The 19,150-nt window shown below is 35.0% G+C and overlaps 1 protein-coding gene across 6 annotated transcripts in view; it reads right to left on the reverse strand.

The window, feature by feature from the left end:
• ARHGEF12 (Rho guanine nucleotide exchange factor 12) overlaps nucleotides 1-19,150 on the reverse strand; it is a 144,324-nt gene that overhangs the window by 45,538 nt on the left and 79,636 nt on the right. For 3 of the 6 annotated variants that reach the window (XM_019941753.3, XM_073808075.1, XM_019941752.3), the window contains 7 exons: nucleotides 13,168-13,266; nucleotides 12,441-12,490; nucleotides 10,247-10,304; nucleotides 7,804-7,982; nucleotides 6,023-6,100; nucleotides 5,707-5,826; nucleotides 4,051-4,191 (listed from right to left, as the gene is read on the reverse strand). In XM_019941753.3, coding sequence (XP_019797312.2) covers nucleotides 4,051-4,191; nucleotides 5,707-5,826; nucleotides 6,023-6,100; nucleotides 7,804-7,982; nucleotides 10,247-10,304; nucleotides 12,441-12,490; nucleotides 13,168-13,266 — 725 coding nt within the window. The remainder of the gene's footprint in view (nucleotides 1-4,050; nucleotides 4,192-5,706; nucleotides 5,827-6,022; nucleotides 6,101-7,803; nucleotides 7,983-10,246; nucleotides 10,305-12,440; nucleotides 12,491-13,167; nucleotides 13,267-19,150) is intronic. The other 3 variants (XM_033861898.2, XM_019941754.3, XM_019941755.3) reach the window with 3 other exon arrangements.

Genomic DNA, 19,150 nt, shown 5'->3' on the forward strand with positions numbered 1-19,150 from the left:
CGGATTTTTATAAACTTTACATGGTATGTGTGGGATGACCTAATGTAAAATACAAACTATATGATACACAGAACTTCAATTTTGGAGGGATGAAGAACACCCCAAGCAACGGGAGCCATTCTTCAGAGCAGCTGAAAATGAGATACAAGAGATTTTTGTGTGAATGCCTATATGGAAGATATATGCTACCCATACATATGCCTAGATACCGCAAGATAGAGAAAACAGCAGTTTCAAATATAAGCCCCACCTGGGAGAAATGGATGACTCTGGGTCAAGAGATATAAAAGATAAAGTGAGAATAATTTTGTCACACCAAAATGAAAGAAAGCTATGTTACTGGGGAGTCATGTCAAAAGAACATAGAAGACAAATTGAGGGGACTACCACCAGCCCCAAAAAAGGGACAATTTAATAAGTATCAAAAAGAATAATGACTGCAATGGACTGAAATGCAAAAGGCAAATATGTTAAAAATCTATAAATTCAAAATATTACACAGGTACACACATGTGGGCACACATCCCACATTAGTGACCTTTGGAGTATGTTAGGGCATCAACTCTTCTGAAAACACACACATAAAGGAAAATAATCAAATGTTTATATATAAGCTATATTTTAGGGCAACTTAAAACTAGTAAGGGAAAATTCTTCTTTATAAAATAATTCCATCTAATAAATACAGAATGAACAACAATATTATATTATCATTTTGAAACCTCTAATTAAATAACGGATGCAGGCAGTTTGCTATCAATGGCAGGTAAAAACATTAGATAAAAGCTTAATGGAGAAATTTATAATGAAGGAATCATGCTGACATCATCTGAACACCTTATACAAACTTAACAATCACAAAAAGACAACCAGACGTTCTCCTCCTGATGTGATATGACAGGATATACACAGTACCACCCATGAATTGTTCTTGCCAAACAACAACTCTCAAACGTTAATCTGTTCAAGACTCTAGATCTTACTACCAATTTTCAGCAAATATATACTCAAGGAACATGCTAAACAACACCATGAAGATACAATTAGAATGTGGGTGGTTTTACTGGACATGTGACCCAGTTTAACAACAACAACAACAACAAAATAGCAAAAAAAAATAAGAGGAGGGAACTATTATAACTTAAGAGACTTATCAACCAAAGGCTGAAGACGTTGACTGGATCCTGATTCAAATAAACCCACTGAAAAAAGATCATTATAAGACTATTGGGGTAGTCAAATTGCATATTAAGAAAATATTAATTAAGATTTGATAATGGTATTATGGCTATCATTTCTTTGTCTTTTCTCTTAAAGATGCGTATCAATGAAATACTGTCTTAGACTTACTTAAAAATAATCCAGCATTTGGAGGGTATGAGGAATGAAGGAAGACAGACAAAAACAAGTTTGAGCACTTGTCGATGACTGCTGAGCTGGATGATTAGGTACATGAGGGGAATCATTATCTTAGTCTAGTTTTGAATAGGTTTGAAAGTTTTGAAAATAATTTTTAAAAAGTCAGGTGCAAAATGAAAACCAGAGAGGCAGATGTTCTAAGTTTGAGATGATGATTTGTGATCAGGTTGCTTCTCTTGTGAGAACCAGAAATGTGGCTATTCTTTAAAGCCTTCTCTGAGGTGATCAAAAGCAGGGAATTTTACAATGATAATGATATCACAAACACCATAAAGAGATTATTTTATAAAAAAGGAGCAGAAAATTGAAAAAAAAAGTTAAAAGCATTGATCGGTTCCTACAATCTTAATACAGTACAACTGAAACAAACATGGAAATCTGTAAGCTAAAAGCAGCACATCTCTAGCTTCAAAAAGACACCTGTACGAATTACACGAGTTTGTTAGGTGTTCAGCGAATATCCTAGTCTGCACCATATCATCTCTCACCTGGATTTCCACAACATCCACTTATTTGGCCTCAATTTCCTCAAGATTACAATGAAAGTTAAAAAGAATATCTGTAAAGCATTAGGTACAACCGCTGTCACAAAGTAGGTATTCAATACATGGTGACAATTTATCAGCCATTTAACACACATTTGTTAAGTTCCTCTTAAGCCAAGCAGTCTTCTTTTCCTGCTGATCTCCTGTCTCTTTACTCCAATTCATCTTCCACACTGACATGTTTCTGACTGTGCCTCTTTCCTGTATGCATGATAAAGCCCAAACTCTTTACTCATTCATTCTGTTGTTCAAATACCAATTAAACACCAATCATGTGTCAAACAGTCTTAATTCGCTGGAATGCCTGTTCCTACACTTGCCAATTCACTCTGTATTTCATAAAGTTATATTTCTAAGCCACAGATTTTATTGTTAACATTTCTCTAAATACAAGATAAAATTCAAAATTTTCATTTGTATCACTTGTTCTGAATTCCTACAATCTGCCAGTCTTTGTAGACAGAAAGTCAAATATGATGGGTGCTTGGCTCTCAAGAAACTTTCCATCTAATGGTAGAGACAAGCCATGCAAACAGAGAGGAGAGCCAGCACTAAATCAAAAAGGAAAAATGTGAGGATTCCCAAAAGCAGTACTGCTGAACAAGTTATAACTTGGACTCAAGGCTTTGCTTCTAAGATCAGTTCCAACCATTTCATCTATAATCCTAGTACACCTGTAAAATTCTCACTGTTCTCCCCAAATGTTATGCATTTGCATACCTTGGAGCCTCTGAGTACTGGTACTTTGAAACTAGGTAGAGGCAGATCACTTATTAGCTGGGTAAGCTTGGCAAGTTAGTTAACTCACTTTGGCCTCAGTTATTTCTTTTATTAAGCTGTGATAACAATACTACTACTTCATAAGGCTGTTCTGAGAATTAACTAAGATAAAAAATGTATAACACATATTGCAGCTTATGGTATATATGCCCAATAAACATAAACTACTATAATTGTTTTCTTGAGTCAAAATTGAAATCTTTCATTAAGACAGCCTATCCAATCATAAGATTCCTATCAACATCTTTCAAAAAAAAAAAAAATCCTCAAATTTTCCTTGCATGAGGAACTGAGTCACTGAGCGTTAAGCCTCAAAAGATACCCTGAATGATGGCTTAGAACAGTGGTTTTCATTTTTTTTTTTTTTACAACCTCCAATAAGAGAAATTTCACACTGCTAACCAGCATGTGCCCACATGCATACACACACACACTGATATATGTGTACATATACACACATGTGTATATATGTGTGTGTACAACAGAAGTCAAAAAAAGTAACACTTAGCTCTTCTACATGAAAAGTATTCATACTTCCTATCCTATTATTTTTTTTAAATGTTGGCCCCAACCCACTAAATTGATTTTATGACCCACATTGGGGGAAAAAAAAAAAACTGATTTAGATTACTTTCCTCATCACTTTTAAAGAGGGTGATCTATTTTTAATTCATTATTCCTATTATTGCACACTACTTACAAAGTATTGCTGAGTAGGTAACACTGAACTTAGCTTTTAAGTATTCATATAACTACGGTGCTACATCATATTCAGCTTAAAAGACTTTCTGATCATCTTCTTAACAAAAATCCACGTACATCTGGTAATTTCTGGGTTAATCAAGAAAGCATTACTAAACATGGGCTATTAACTAAAGTCTACCTAAGAGGACTAAGGCTTTTCCTCTTTGTAATGGCAAAGTGCCCCATGATTCAAGACTGAGTCACTCTGACCACAAATGGAATATTAACATGCTCTTAAAGATATCAACAGTTGGCCTCTCGGTTCAGTAAGAAAGCACTGGCATTATTAACTTCTCTACCCACAAATAAGACGCCTGCTGGGAAATTCCATCTCCTCAAAAGAAACATTTGGCAATGGTGTCCAAGGGAAAAAGTGAAGTCTGGAATTAAAAGCTCATATACAACGGTATCCAGAATTTCTGTTCATCAAATTGCTGTATTAAAGATGGTGACAATAAAAAGTAAGTAATAAGAAAACACCTGTAGCTCACAAAACTTACAATCAAATCGAGAAAGAGGCTGTAGAGAAAAATACAAGAAGATAAAGGGGTAGAACACTTACATCTGCACTTTCACTACTGGGCCGAGACGCATCTCCACTGCCATAGTCAATTCTGCCTAGTCCATCACCAGGATCTGCTTCTATTTCACTGACTGCTAGCCCATCGCCTAATGGCTTGGAGGATGTAACTGCAGCTCCATCCTAAAACAGATCAAGCACACACACACACACACACACACACACACACACACATTAAAAACAAACAAACAACAAAAAACCCTTTCATTATGGACTGTATAAAGAAACAGAGTTGCACTGCAACCTCAATGGAGACTGTTTAAATTCACCCAGTTTGATGTAATCAAGAATGCTAAAAGCTCTAAAAGTCAAAAGCGTAAATGACTACTAATTCTGGGGTTCTCAAATGGCATGACCTTAAAGACAGGGAAAGTGGTATTTCAGTAAAGAGAATAAAATCTCAAACTTCAAATAAAGCAAAAAGATAAAACAGTTTAACATATAATTTATATTCCCTGCCCTTTAGTAAAGATTATGACACTATAACTTGTGGTTAACTGCCTTCCAACACTTTAGAATTTCAATAAATTGCCAATTCTGGGACACAATGCTATACCATAAATTATTATAAGCTTTTAAATCAGGAACAACAGTCTTACTATTCAAACAGAGTAAGATTGTTGTCTTTGCTCAGTAATAACCACAACATAAACTGTCGATATTACTGAGGCGGAATACTCAAAACTTCATATAGCTAATGGGATTAAAAGTAACAACAACAACAAAAATGTGTAATGAGAAGTACACTGAACCAGGAAGTCGGGAGGCCTTACAGATGTGTGACCTTGTTTGAGTAACTTAACCAATTTAGGCCCTAGTTTTCTCAACCATTGCATGATTTTTTTTTAACTTTAAAATGAGCAGATTAGGATAGATGATTTCAAAGAATCCTTTTAGTTCTGTGAACCTACAGACCTAACTCATGAAGAATAACAAGTAAGCAGCTTTTACTCATTTCTAAATATTATAGAACATAAATCTGGTTGATGTATAAACGCTAAGCTATTTTTCTAGTGAGACTACCATCTTCAAAACATATCTATATAGCAAGTCTATTGAAATCTATTTTAAAATTAGAATAAAAATAGTTATTAATATGAATGTGCTTTGAATTCATCAGACTGGGTTTAAATACCAGTTCCATCACGTTTGAGCTACATGACCTCAGACAAGTCATTTAATTTCTCTGAGTTTCTCTAAGTGTTTATGTAAAATGGGGGGAAACAACAGTAACATCTAATCTCAAAGGGTGTTGTGCAGATTAAATAAGAAAAATCGTACGTCCCTACTTAAAAAGATAACTGCCGTTCTGTTTTACAATGGCAGAATACATCTCAAAAATGTAAATATATGTATCTAAATATATTTTTGTAATCTGTGATATCAAAGCAAAAACACTCAATTCTTTCTAAAATTACTGTGGAACAAAGAAGCATGGTATCATGAGCAAGCAAACAATGAGAAGCCCACATTTCTTTTAGTTAATCATTATTTCTGTAACATCCAACACAGGACCTCCTGTTGGCCTATGCTAGAAAAAATAACTTTAAAAAAAGGCAACTGCAACACTCTCTGACACATTCCCAGAAGAAAATTCTCCTGCAAAAGGTTGGGTAGCACTTTTAATAGCGATGCTACCTGAGCAGAGCCTGTGGCTTTGGATAACTGCTCTTGCAGTTGAGGAATGTGTTTCTTGGCCTCTTGGATCTCTTTTAGCAATCTTTGGGCAGGTGTTCGGCTGTAATCTTCCTGCAATAACTGAAAAGTTATAAAAATATTTCAAGAATTAATTACTTATGTCAAGAAAATCTTTAAAAGTCTATTCTTAATCAATAAAATAGCTGATGGCGTTGATTACAATAGTGCTTAATTATGATTATAATAAATACCAACTCAACTATGCCCACTCACATTTTTACTAGTCTATAAAACAGCCCCATTTCTAACTTAGTACCTGTAGCCGTTCCTGTTCTTTCTGTAACATTTTTCTCAGAATTTCTACTTTCTGGTTATGAACCACATTGTTTTCCTCCTAGAAAAAGACAAAAAAACAAACAAAAAGACAAGAACCAATACAAGGAAAGTGAAACTAAGTATCGAAAATGAGTCGTACAATGTTACATCTCAGCTCCAATTTTCAATACCTATCAGGATTTTCTTATTTCTGGTGGTTATGAAGACAAACTTTTAAACATGACACTTAAAGATAAAAGGTTACAGGGAAATGTCAACTCTTCTATTTCACTTTTGCTAAACTACGTTCAAAAAACATTAAATATTGATATTAGTTGAAAAAATGAAGTTGCCTTAAGTATAAGACTAATATCTTGGGCTTCCCTGGTGGCACAGTGGTTGAGAATCTGCCTGCTAATGCAGGGGACACGGGTTCGAGCCCTGGTCCACGAAGATCCCATATGCCATGGAGCAACTAAGCCCGTGTGCCACAACTGCTGAGCCTGTGCTCTACAGCCCGTGAGCCACGACTACTGAGCCCACGTGCCACAACTACTGAAGCCTGCACGCCTAGAGCCCCTGCTCCGAATGAGAAGCCACCGCAATGAGAAGCCTGCGCACCGCAACGAAGAGTAGCCCCTGCTCACTGCAACTAGAGAAAGCCCAAGCACAGCAACAAAGACCCAACGGAGACAAAAATAAATAAATAAATAAATAAATAAATATTTTTAAAAAAAGAAAGAAAAAAAGAATAATATCTTACACTTTCCCTCCTTTGGATTTTTACTATCAACCCCCGTGCATGGTTCAAATTCCCAGTATTTCCTACCTGAAGTATTAAGACAGATCCCTAATTCATCTCCTGTCATTTCTCCTTGTTTTACAACCCTATAATATTTTATCAAATAAGTCTTCCTAAAATCCTGTTATAATCACATCACTCTCTTCCTCAAAAAATTTGTAATATATGCTTACTGCCCATTCAGTTACTTGTAAATTAGCCTCGTAGTTGTGACTTTTCAAAATAAATAGTCTTACTTTTTTCTACTTTTTCCTCATCTCCTACTTCATAAATCTTTAACAGGCAACCAGCCAAACAAGAGTCCTGGCTATTTCCCCAAAATACTTGATGCTTTCTTGGCTCTTTACGTCTGTTAATCCTGCTTCCTCTACCTGGGTTGCCTTCCTCCCCACTGCCACCATTAGAATGTTAACTGTTTTTCAAGGCTCAATTTAAATAATAGCTTTCCATAAAGTCATTCCTTATCACAACTGGATATGCTTTCTCCCTCCTTTGAAATCTCATAGAACTTAATATTTTCCTTCTCATAATGTCTACAGCTGCCTCTGTAGTAAAATTACTTGTATACTCTTGATTCAATCTCAAACAACAAAGGTTTATTAAGTACTTAGTACTATATGCCAAGCAATATTTCAGGCTCTGGGGACACAACAATAAATAAAATAAACAAAAAGACCCTGTCCTCTTAGAGTATACATTCTAAGATAACAAAGGACCTTGAACATAGGATATCTTAATTATATTTTTGTGAGTGGCACCCTGTTTTGTATACGGCAGGTGTTAAATATTTGTTGAATTATATCTGCTATCTCAATACCCTGTAATCATTCCAAATTATTAGGTAATTATTTTTATCAGCAAGTTATTTTCTAGAATCTTAAACTTAAATTTGTTTATCAACTCAACACTTTGAAACTCAACATGAAGCAAAAGCATTATTATACAACTGAGCATTTACAAAGACGTTTTCCCACTCTTACCCCCATGAGCACAGGGCTAGTAATTCTCTCCATATTCCCAGATGCTCCAGGTGAATGAGGGGATGTCATGATGGGAGACATATGTCCAACGACTGATGGCTCTACTTCAGAATCAGCAAGTGGAAACTGGGGCGACCCAGGTGGGCGTCCCTGAACAGTGAGAGCTACATAGGAACCCGCTTGGGGTGGGCAGATGGAAGAAAGGGGAGGGAAGGGAAAATAACATTGTCAAAAAATTTTTACTACTCAATCTTTGATAGTTCTAAAAGATCCAGTTATATGAGAAAGTTTCATCATCTGCTAATCATTTCTCCACAGAAAAAGAATCCTATTTGTCATTTCTCTTTTATGGCTCCCCTAAAATTCTAAAAGAACAATGCAATTTTCAGATAGCAAATCACTTACTCATAAGGTCAGATATTACTTAAAAGCAAGTAAGATTTATAACTCCAGTAATTTTTTTTTAATTTAGAGAAGAATAAGTTATTATCAACTATCTACTAACGGCTATGTTCAATCAATTTCTCAAATGCAAATTTTAAAAATCACCATATTAAGATGATACTAATTAGACAAGGTTTAACTAATTTTCTGTAGTGATACAATTTTAAATTAACTTTAAAAAATGTGTGTGACAAGAAATATCCGACAAAAAGCAGAAAAAAAAAACCACAACAAATAAGTTGTGAGTTTTAATTTTAAAAATTTGGAGAAGACAAATTCACTAGGCATTTTACAGGGAAAAAACTATGGAAAGCAAAATTACCCATAACCAGAAAGACTCTGAAACAGACATTCATGAGTTATCTAGAATCAAGAAGAAATAATGCTTTCCAAATAAAAAACTTTTCTAGATAACTGACCTTTAATGACAAAATCTTTCTCTTAGACTTTTCAGTAGAACTTTAAATTGTATTTCATACTTTTTCTCCCAATTTAATCCTCCCATGAAACTCGCTGGTAATTATTTCACAGTGTTTGGGGTTCTAAAAAATTTTTTATACTTAATGATCACAAATGCTGTGATACTGGGGAGATTTTAAGCACATACACTTTTTAAAGTTTTTCAGTCATATTTCTCTCTGTCACAAAGTCATCTAATATATCTTATTGACTTATCCATGTGCTTGGTTCTCATAGCCTCCTCGTTCTTCCCTTCTCTTCTTTAGATGTTTTTAAACTGGTTTGATTTGAAATCACTTTTATTATGTCTAGAATATGCATTGAAGAGTAGGACATGAGGGAGCTCTACTACAAGTATAGCCCACAGGGTTTAGGCATTTCAAATTTATATCTGTTTTCGATACTCAGAGTGTTTTATGCTTATTTTGAGTTTTTAGCTAGGCTCTTGTTATTGGATAAGTAATCTATTGCTACAGTCTTAGGATTTAATTTTTTAAGTAAAATTGATATTGGAACAAGTAAAATATATAACCTAAAAAGCTAAAGAAATAATCTTTTCATACTCTGCAACAGTTAGTTACCAAGCATATATTTATTATCATAAACCATCATATTTATGTAGCACATAAAAATTCATAAATCACAATCTCATTAAATAAGTAATCAAATTTATTCTAGTATGAGGATCTAATTCTGATCATCCCATTGCTTTTTAAAATGTACTAAAGTTAAGAACTAAGATCAAAGTGATCATTTTAGAGCACTGGTACTCTGATGAAGAGATAAAGGGATTCACAGGTTGCTTTATCTGAGCAATAATAAGGCCAAGAAGGATTTGTTTATTAAATTTATTCTAAAGATGTCCACTTAATGAAAAGAAGTAATATTAAATAAAAAAGTAGTGTTTCTGCTTGGCCATAAACAACTATCTCTTAACTGTAGTCTATTACACTGTGAAATAGTCTGATGCAGAAGACTACAAATTCTTAACCCTGGAGATTTCCAAGAGAAGACCACTCCCCTGGATTATTTAATCATTTACTTATCTGAGGGAACATGATTATGCTACATGATTTTGAAAGTTCCATTTCAGTTCATCCAGGCCACTGTGTCTGATTTCTCAACCTCTTCTCTTTCAGGTCAACTCATGCATTTCTTTCAAATATACTTTCATTATCACCAAGAATAACAAGGATATTATAATCAACCACATAAATGAAGTGGACTAAAGGTAGTTATTAGTAAATTAAGAATTTTCACCTCAGACTTTCCTTTAATACAGGGGTCAGTAAACTCCAGCCAAGGGACTAAATTCAACCCACAGATTGTTTTGGCAAATATTTAGTTTTACTGAAACACAGCCATACTCATTCATTTATGCATCGTCTATGGCTGCTTTCACATTACAATGAGAGTCGAGTAGTAGATTATCTGACCCACAAAGCTTAAAAAATTTACTATCCGGCCTATTGCAGAAAATGTTTGCTTATCTTTGCTCTAAGGGTTTCAGAAAACAAAACTGAGGATAACATTCACCTACATTTGATTAGCTTCACCACTTCCAGATGGTTTGAATGAGTCACCAGAGTTCCATTCACCTGTAAGAAAATGAAAATAGTGTCTGTCAGATAATTCTAGTTGAGACAATTAAACTGACTTCAGGAATTATCATATGTAATACAACCAATTATAACATAGTAAACAGGACTATATTAAAATGCATATATATTTGGTTCAATAGTCACTTTTACCACTATTCTATAAGGTAAACTCAGCAACAAAATGAACTTGAGCACAAAAAAAGGCCTTGATTTAAAGAGATGCAAGAGCCGGGGTGGGGGGGCGGATATGGGGATATATGTATACATATAGCTGATTCACTTTGCTATACAGCAGAAACTAACACACCATTGTAAAGCAATTATATTCCAATAAAGATGCTTAAAAAAATAAAAAGGATGTTATAACTATTATAACTTATTCACCATGAAAAATGACAAAACATACTATGCAACAGACCTGCAAATCCTTCACAGTGAAGAACCCTTGCAAATTAAAAACTCCCTTTGCTTTTAATTACAAATTCACTGATTTTCCAAAGGCATAATAAATTTTTTAAAAGATGAATAAGCAATATTTCTCCAATAATATTCAATTTACTATTAGTTTTCCAATCATCACCTAACCTTTACAAAGAAAATTAATTTTCAGACACGCTAAATGTAGGATGTGTTATCCAAAGTTTCCACTAAACCAAACAAATTAAGGTAAAAATATCAAACATGAATCTAACATTATTTTTTCTCTGATGCAAGTAACACTAATTTTTACAAGTTCAAATATATCGGGGTATAAAATAGAAGTAAAAGTACACTTGTCATGCCCACCAGAGATGATCACTGTTAAGCATGATGTTTAATCTGAGACATATTCTAGCATACACACACCAGATACACAGACACACATACATATACTTTGTAACTGCCTTTTCCTGCAAATAAAAAAGCACTGTTTTATTACATCATGGACGTCTTTCAATATAGGTACAAACAGACCTAATCTATTCTTTTTAAAAGCTGGAGGTGAAATGCAATTTATTTCTTTAGCCCTCAGTATACGCATATTTAGATTGTTTACAAGTTTTCGATACAATAAAGCTTAAATGAATTTTCCTGTACACGTATCACTTCACATTTAAACACCTATTACCTTAGATAAGCTCCTAAAAGCAAAATTGTGGTCAAAGGTTATATACTTTTTTAAAATATGTAACTTTTGATACACAGTCACAAATTTCCATCCAAACAGATTTTACCTAATTTATATTCACAACAAGTTTATGAGAGTAGCCATTTTACCACACCCAAACTATGCCAAATGTGTATCATTAATCTTTAACATTTCTGACAACCAAATATATTTTCACCTATCATTTAATTTCTACTTCTTTCTTATCAGTGAGGTTGGACATATCCTCATTGATATATTATTTCAATTACTTTGGAGGATTGCCTTATAAAATTCTTTGCCCTTTTTTCTGTCAGACTATTTATACTTTTGTTAGTAATTTGAAAGTGCTCTTTACAATTAAGGCTATCATATTCTGTAATATATTTCAAATATTTATTTCCAGATAGTTCTTTGTAAATATGTTCATGGTGTCTTTTCCTGTATAGTAATTTGATTTTAAGTAATCACATTAGTTAGTTGTCTTAAGAGTAATTAGTGACTAATCCATTCTTTCCCTACTGATCAGAACTTAAGGGCTGTTTCTGGACTCTCTATTGTGTTCCACAGATAGGTCCATAGGTATAATAGAGTCACTTGCTTCAAATTAATCTGCACCATCTCACCTCACACTTATCCATACACATAATAATACCTTTGCAAAGTTCACTTAGAACAAATAATCATTTGGAAGCTTGACAAGGAATGGCACACCTCCCCAAATTTATTAATAAATTTTGAGGGAATTTCTTGCTAAGAGATTAACTTGGAGAAATATGATCTTTACAACAGCGAGTTATGACTCCATTTATTCAAGCCTTTTATTATGCTTTTCAGTAAAGGGTAACGCTAATTTTAGAATGAATGAAATAAGTTTTTATAGTCAATAAATCCATCATATATAATCTGTAGCTTTTAATGAAAATCCAAGTTAAAAAAATCAAAATATGGCTAATATATGCTGTTTTTTAATTGTATCATAAATTCCATAATAGTCTTTTCCTTACCTTGATGATTCGATCACCTGTCTGTACGCCAGCCCGCATGGCTGCTCCATCTGTAAGAGAAATTAATTCTTAAAATGCAATTCATTTACCTTCACTGATAATCTTCTTGAAAAGAGGCAGTGTAACAGAATGGTTAAATACATGGATTGTAAAGTCAGGCAGACTTAGGTCCAAATCCTGCCTCTGCCACTCACTAGTTGGTTGGATGACCATGGACAGATTTTATGTTTTTTTTTACTCTAAGCCTCGATATCACCTGTAATATAGAGATAAAAAATACCTACCTCAAATTACAGCAACCAAGATAAAGGAAGTATTCAATACATGGTAATAGTAGTTCAAGATATTATTGTCATTTGGGAGAAAAGGATGGATATTTTTGAGTCTACAGCCCCTTCTTTAATCTGTCTCTACCCAAATATCTCTGGTGCCATTAAGAAATAAAATTCCACAAACTTCTATAAGTGATGATGAGTAAAGTATCATGACTAAGGAGTCATATGATTTCTAAAACAATATAGAACTGTTTTCTTTCCATAAAGTACAAAAGAAAATCAACTGGGGTAAATTCATGCCTATAACCGTAACACTAGAGACAACTCTAGCACAATAAGGCCATATGACCTGTAATGTATGTGATTATTTTATTCTAAGCAATAGACATTTTTAAACTATTCTATTCTTACTCTGCTCCCAAGTGACAAGACTGTTTTTAAAAATGCCTTGCCTTCTTTGACAGACTGTACGAACACTGGATTGTCTCCACTGACCGTCAGCCCAAATCCATTGTCATCCTTCTGGATGATCACACAACGCTGAACAAGACCTGCACAAGAACCAAAGGGTAAAGAGAGAAGGAAAGAGAAAACAGAGAAAAAGACAATAATTACATATTAGTAATGAACTGTAGTCTGTCTGGAGAAACACAAGGTAGCACATGAAACCCATATAAAAAATAAGAGCACTAACCCCATAAGCAAAACAAACACAAGAATATCACAAAGAATCGTATATACTGGTTTCTCACAGGGGAGGTACAGCAGAATTGCTCCAAGATTAAAAACAGCTAAGGCAAACTGGAAAATATGAAGTATTAGAGAGGAGACAGACAGAATGCCCATTCACATCTATGCAATTAATTTGTAATATAAAATCCTCCCCCACCTCCCTGTGTTTTTGGTGCTCTAACTGGTGTTTAAACCCAAGATAATCAAATATTTTGGGACATTAGGCTAGAAGCATCCCATGGTAAACTCTAGAGAAGTCCAACCTTACTCTCAATAAAATATACTCAGAAAAACAGACTATAAAAAAGAAGGAAGTGCTTACAGAGCACCTGCAGCTCTTCTCCTGAAAGGGAGAAAGAAAAGGAAAAGTCCAAAGGAAAGAAAAGGAAAAGTCCAAGGGAAGAAAAACTTTGGCTCATAGAAAAAATAAAAAGAAAAGAGAAAAAAAAGTAGGAAAGATAAAGAAAGAACCTGTGAGTTCAACCAACTCTTTGATTTCTTTCATATACTTACCTGATTCCTACAGAGAATTTGTTTTCCTTCTAGTTAAATAGCAAACAAAAATTGTCAAGGCAAGGTGAGAAAAAGAAGACCACAACCAAAGGAATAGGGACGTCCCAAAACAGAACCCTGATTAGTGCCCAGGGCTGTTTTATCGTAGATCAAGATCAGAAGATCCTGAACTCTTTGTTAGCCAAAGATTTAATATATACTTCCAGCTTTTCAGAATCTAAGTGTTTTACCAAAAATCAGTATGCAAAACATGTAAACTAACACAAGTATAATGATTAGAAAACAAAAACTACTTCAAAATTAAGATTTTTATACAAAGAGCCATGATCTTTTAAATAAGTCTGATGTACAAAACAAAGGAAACGCTAAAGATTGCACGTTAATGAATATATATGCATATTTCTTGTTGTTAATGAAATGACACAAGTATGAGCCTACTACAGATGAAAAACTAGAATAACTGGATCCCAGAATAGAAAACACAAACTTGAACCTTAATTTATAACCCTACACAAAAATTAATTTACAGCAAATTATGGACCTGAACATAAAAGCCAAAACTTTTCATAAGAAAACATAGGAGAAAAGCTTCAAGACCTTAGGATAGGCAGAGATCTTTTAGGATGCAAAATGCATCCATAAAAGAAAAAACTGGTAAATGGGACTCAAAATTTTAAATAGCTGCTTTCCTAAAGACACTGATAAGAAAATGAAAAGGCAAGCACAGACTGGGAGAAAATATTCACATTACAAATTATCTGATAAAGCACTTGTATCCAGACATATATTTAAAAAAACAACTCTACAACCCAATAATGGAAGACACATTTTAAAGGGACAAAAGATTTGAACAAAGAAAGATACACCAATGGCCAATAAGCACATGCAAAGGTGCTCAACATTTGCAGTCTTCAGGAAAATGCAAATTAAAACCATAATGAGATACCACTACACACTAACTGGAATGGCTAACAATTAAAAGACTGATAAATACCAAGTGCTAACAAGGATGTGGAACAACTAGAACTCTCATACGTTGCTGGTGGGAATGTAAAATGGTGGAAATTTCTTATAAAGGCAAGTATATATTTACATATGACCCAGCAACTTCACTCCTAAGATAAATGAAAACTCATGTCCACATAAAGACTGGTAAACAAATGTTCACAGCAGTTTTGCTCATAAGAGACAAAAACTAGAAACAACTCAATTGTCCATCAACAGACAAATGGATAAACAAACTGTGGTACAGCCATTACAATAAAATACTACTTAGCAAGAAAAAAAGGGAACTACTCACACAGGCAACAAACATGGATGAATCACAAAAACATCATGTTAAGCAAAAGAAGGCAGATACAAAAGAGAGTACATACTACATGATTCCAGTGTAGAACAGGCAAAAAGTAAACTAGTAAGGAAAAGCAGATTAGTGGTTGCCTAGGGGCAGGATGGGGTGGAGAGGTAAGAATGACTGCAAAGAGACATGAAGGAACTTTTTGGGTTGATGGAAATGTTCTATACATTAATTAAGGTAATGGTTACATGAGTATTCATCTGTCAAGTCAAGACAACTGCAGCACTGAATATATATATTTTTCGTGCTATAATCATCCCTCCCAGTTATCTCATCTCACTTCCAAAGGGCTGAAAATGAGTGAACTGAAGGATTCTAATATTGATGTTTCCTGTGCTAAGCCACTGGGCTTCTTAAGCAGACTTTCTTCCAGGTCCCTGTAGTGAATCGGGTACTTGTACACAATGAGGGAGAGGAGTAGTGGGGGTTAAGAGTTTGCTATGTTTATGTATTTCACTTGAATATAATGTACCTAAAGTATTTAGCTTAATGCCTGACAAATACTAAGGGTTCATAAATGTTAGGTATTATTTTATTATGACTAGGGGTGGGTTGTGCTTGGATTTTCCTGCTCAGAAATACATTACTCATTTACCCATGCCATCAATTAAAAATACATTTGTGGGGGCTTCCCTGGTGGCGCAGGGGTTGAGAATCCGCCTGCCGATGCAGGGGACACGGGTTCGTGCCCTGGACCAGGAAGATCCCACGTGCCGCGGAGCAGCTGGGCCCGTGAGCCATGCCCGCTGGGCCTGAGCGTCCGGAGCCTGTGCTCCTTAACGGAAGAGGCCACAGCAGTGAGAGGCCCGTGTACCAAAAAAAAAAAAAAAAAAAAAAAAAAAAAATACATTTGTGTTAACGAACTCCTATCATTAATGTAAATGCTCCTCAGAAGGATCAATTCTCATTTATGACGTCTTTGTGTGAATTTTGTTTTGGTTTAATAGACCAGCAAATTACTTTGAGATGGGGAAGGAAGTAAGGAAATTTTACAGAGCTTCTTGTGATAGGTAACTTTAGAAGATGAGAGACAGCATGACGCCCTCAAGAAACAAATCATCTCCTCTTATAAAACTTTCCCTAAATATCAAGACGGTGTTAGGTGCCCCCTTCTAGACTCCCACTGCACCCTCTATTTACTCTCAGAGTATCTTTGTCACTCACAACTGATTTGTATTTGTTTCTATCCTCTCATTAGATTAAATACTCCCCTGAAAGGTTCAGGGGCTCTATCTTGTGTACAAACTTATCTCAGGACCTGGTATATGTTCTGGCATAAAAGGAAATTTTTTTTAATTGCTAATGAATTAACGAAAATCACAAAAGTATAGGAGTCTAGAGATGAACGGAAGCTCAGAAAGGGAGGCGATCAGAGAGAAAAAAAATACAACTACACACAGTTAACTTTAGCAAATATGCTTAGGGTCCTAACAGACTGCTAAGCACTGAAAGAATTTATTAGGGTTGCCTCAGAATACTGCAAACCTGTATTCTCCAATTCAAAACTGTTCAGCATGATAACTTTCCCCTTTAATTCTACATTAAAAGGAGAAGATAAGGAACAAAGAAGAAAGAGGAAAAAGGGAAAGAGCTATGTAAGCATCATATTCATCTTTTTCCTCTCCTCAACACCACTATACTGTCCATTTATCAATATTATTATTCTAAGTCCATCTACTAATCTGAGACTCTGATATACTTGAATATCTAAGAATTACTAGACTACCAATACAAAAAGAAAACATACATACATAGCCAATTCAGAATCTGTAGAATTCAAATTACTGAAATGTTCTACTTATTGTAGACCAGAAGCTATTTTAACCCACCACACAGGATAAACTCCACCCTTAACACTGACATCACCAATACTGACTATCATATTTTTGAAATGTCCTTTTTGACAAAAAAAAAAAATCCACTTTGTTTTAGCAAATTTGTATTGAGCATCTGTCTGCTCGTTATTTAACACTGTAACCTGCAGGTGTTATGAGGAATACAAAACAACTAGGAGTCTTTGCTCTCAAAGAACTTAAAATCTTGAAAGGGAAGGATAATAGAGAAACAAAGAGAGAAACAATGGCAACATCTAACTAAAATGATATGATAACAGGCCCTATATGTTATTAAAGAAGGGAGAGAGAAAAGGTGGACTCCTAATTCCAAAATAATCATTTTTGAATTTCACTAATTAAAAAAAAAACAACTTTCCATCATTTTAACTTTTTCTGGTTCTTACAAACACATATAGCCCATGGTTTGTTTGTTGGCTTATTTTGCTAATTCCCTTATTCTCTGGTATAAAGAGTATTAATTATAATCACCATACAAGTGTGTTTATCTCTGAATTTTCTTTTTGGGCGGTACATGGGCCTCTCACTGCTGTGGCCTCTCCCGTTGTGGAGCACAGGCTCCGGACACGCAGGCTCAGCAGCCATGGTTCAGGGGACCAGCCGCTCTGCGGCATGTGGGATCCTCCCGGACTGGGGCACGAACCCGTGTCCCCTGCATTGACAGGCGGGCTCTCAACCACTGTGCCACCAGGGAAGCCCCATATGAACATTTTTTTCCACAACTATCTAGTTTTTTGTTTTTTAAAAAAATAAATTTATTTATTTATTTTTGGCTGCATTGGGTCTTCGTTGCTGCGCGCGGGCTTTCTCTAGTCGCGGCGAGCGGGGGCTACTCTTCGTTGCGGTGCGCAGGCTTCTCATTGCGATGGCTTCTCTTGCTGTGGAGCACGGGCTCTAGGCAGCTGGGCTTCAGTAGTTGTGGCACGCGGGCTTCAGTAGTTGTGGCTTGTGGGCTCTAGAGCGCAGGCTCAGTAGTTGTGGCGCACGGGCGTAGTTGCTCCGCGGCATGTGGGATCTTCCCGGACCAGGGCTTGAACCCGTGTCCCCTGAATTGGCAGGCGGATTCTTAACCACTGCGCCACCAGGGAAGCCCCACAACTATCTAGTTTTTAAGTGCATATGGAATATTGGTAACCAAGTGCATCTCTATTATCATACTTACAAAAAAGCACTTCTTTTGTAGCAGACTGTAAACTTCTAGAAAGCAGGTACAGTCTCCTATTTTCTTGATATCTATCCCTTAACATAGTACCTGGCATATAATAGGTGCGCAATGAATATTTACTAAGTAAATCTGAACTTATTTTATACATAAATCATACTCAGTCACTTTTCAGGAAAAAGTAAAATCATATCCATGAAAACTATGCCAAGTAGAGAAATACTTCTACACAGACACTAACCTTCTGCCCTGGCTAAATTCTAACCAAAGTAATTTGATACTCCATCTACCCTAAAATAACTCCTCTAGTTCTTTACTTCCTGCCTTTTAAGGAATATGATATTTCACCTGGAAGCTGATAATAAATGTCATGCTTCATATTATCAGTGAAGTAAAGATAGATAGTCTATCAAATTTATGTAAATATTATCCTTTCCTACTTTTTTTCTCTTTAGAAACAAAGGACATGTTTTCCTGTTATAATAATGTGACTTTTTTTCTTTTTAAATGCTTTTTTACTGAAGTACCATTAATTTATAATATTCTGTTAGTTTCAGGTATACAGCATAGTGATTCAGTATTTTTGTTATAATCTATTACTACAAGATACTGGATATAGTTCCCTGTGCTATACAGTATATCCTTGCTGCTTATCTATTTTATATATAGTAGTTTGTATCTATTAATTCCATACCTCAAATTTGTCCCTCCTCCCTTCCCTCTTTCCTTTGGTAACCAAAAGTTTGTTTTCTATATCTGTGAGTCTGTTTCTGTTTTGCATATATTCATTTGTATTATTTTTTAGATTCCACATATAA

Source organism: Tursiops truncatus, chromosome 8, assembly GCF_011762595.2.
Source record: "Tursiops truncatus isolate mTurTru1 chromosome 8, mTurTru1.mat.Y, whole genome shotgun sequence".
NCBI classification, from domain to species: Eukaryota; Metazoa; Chordata; class Mammalia; order Artiodactyla; family Delphinidae; genus Tursiops; species Tursiops truncatus.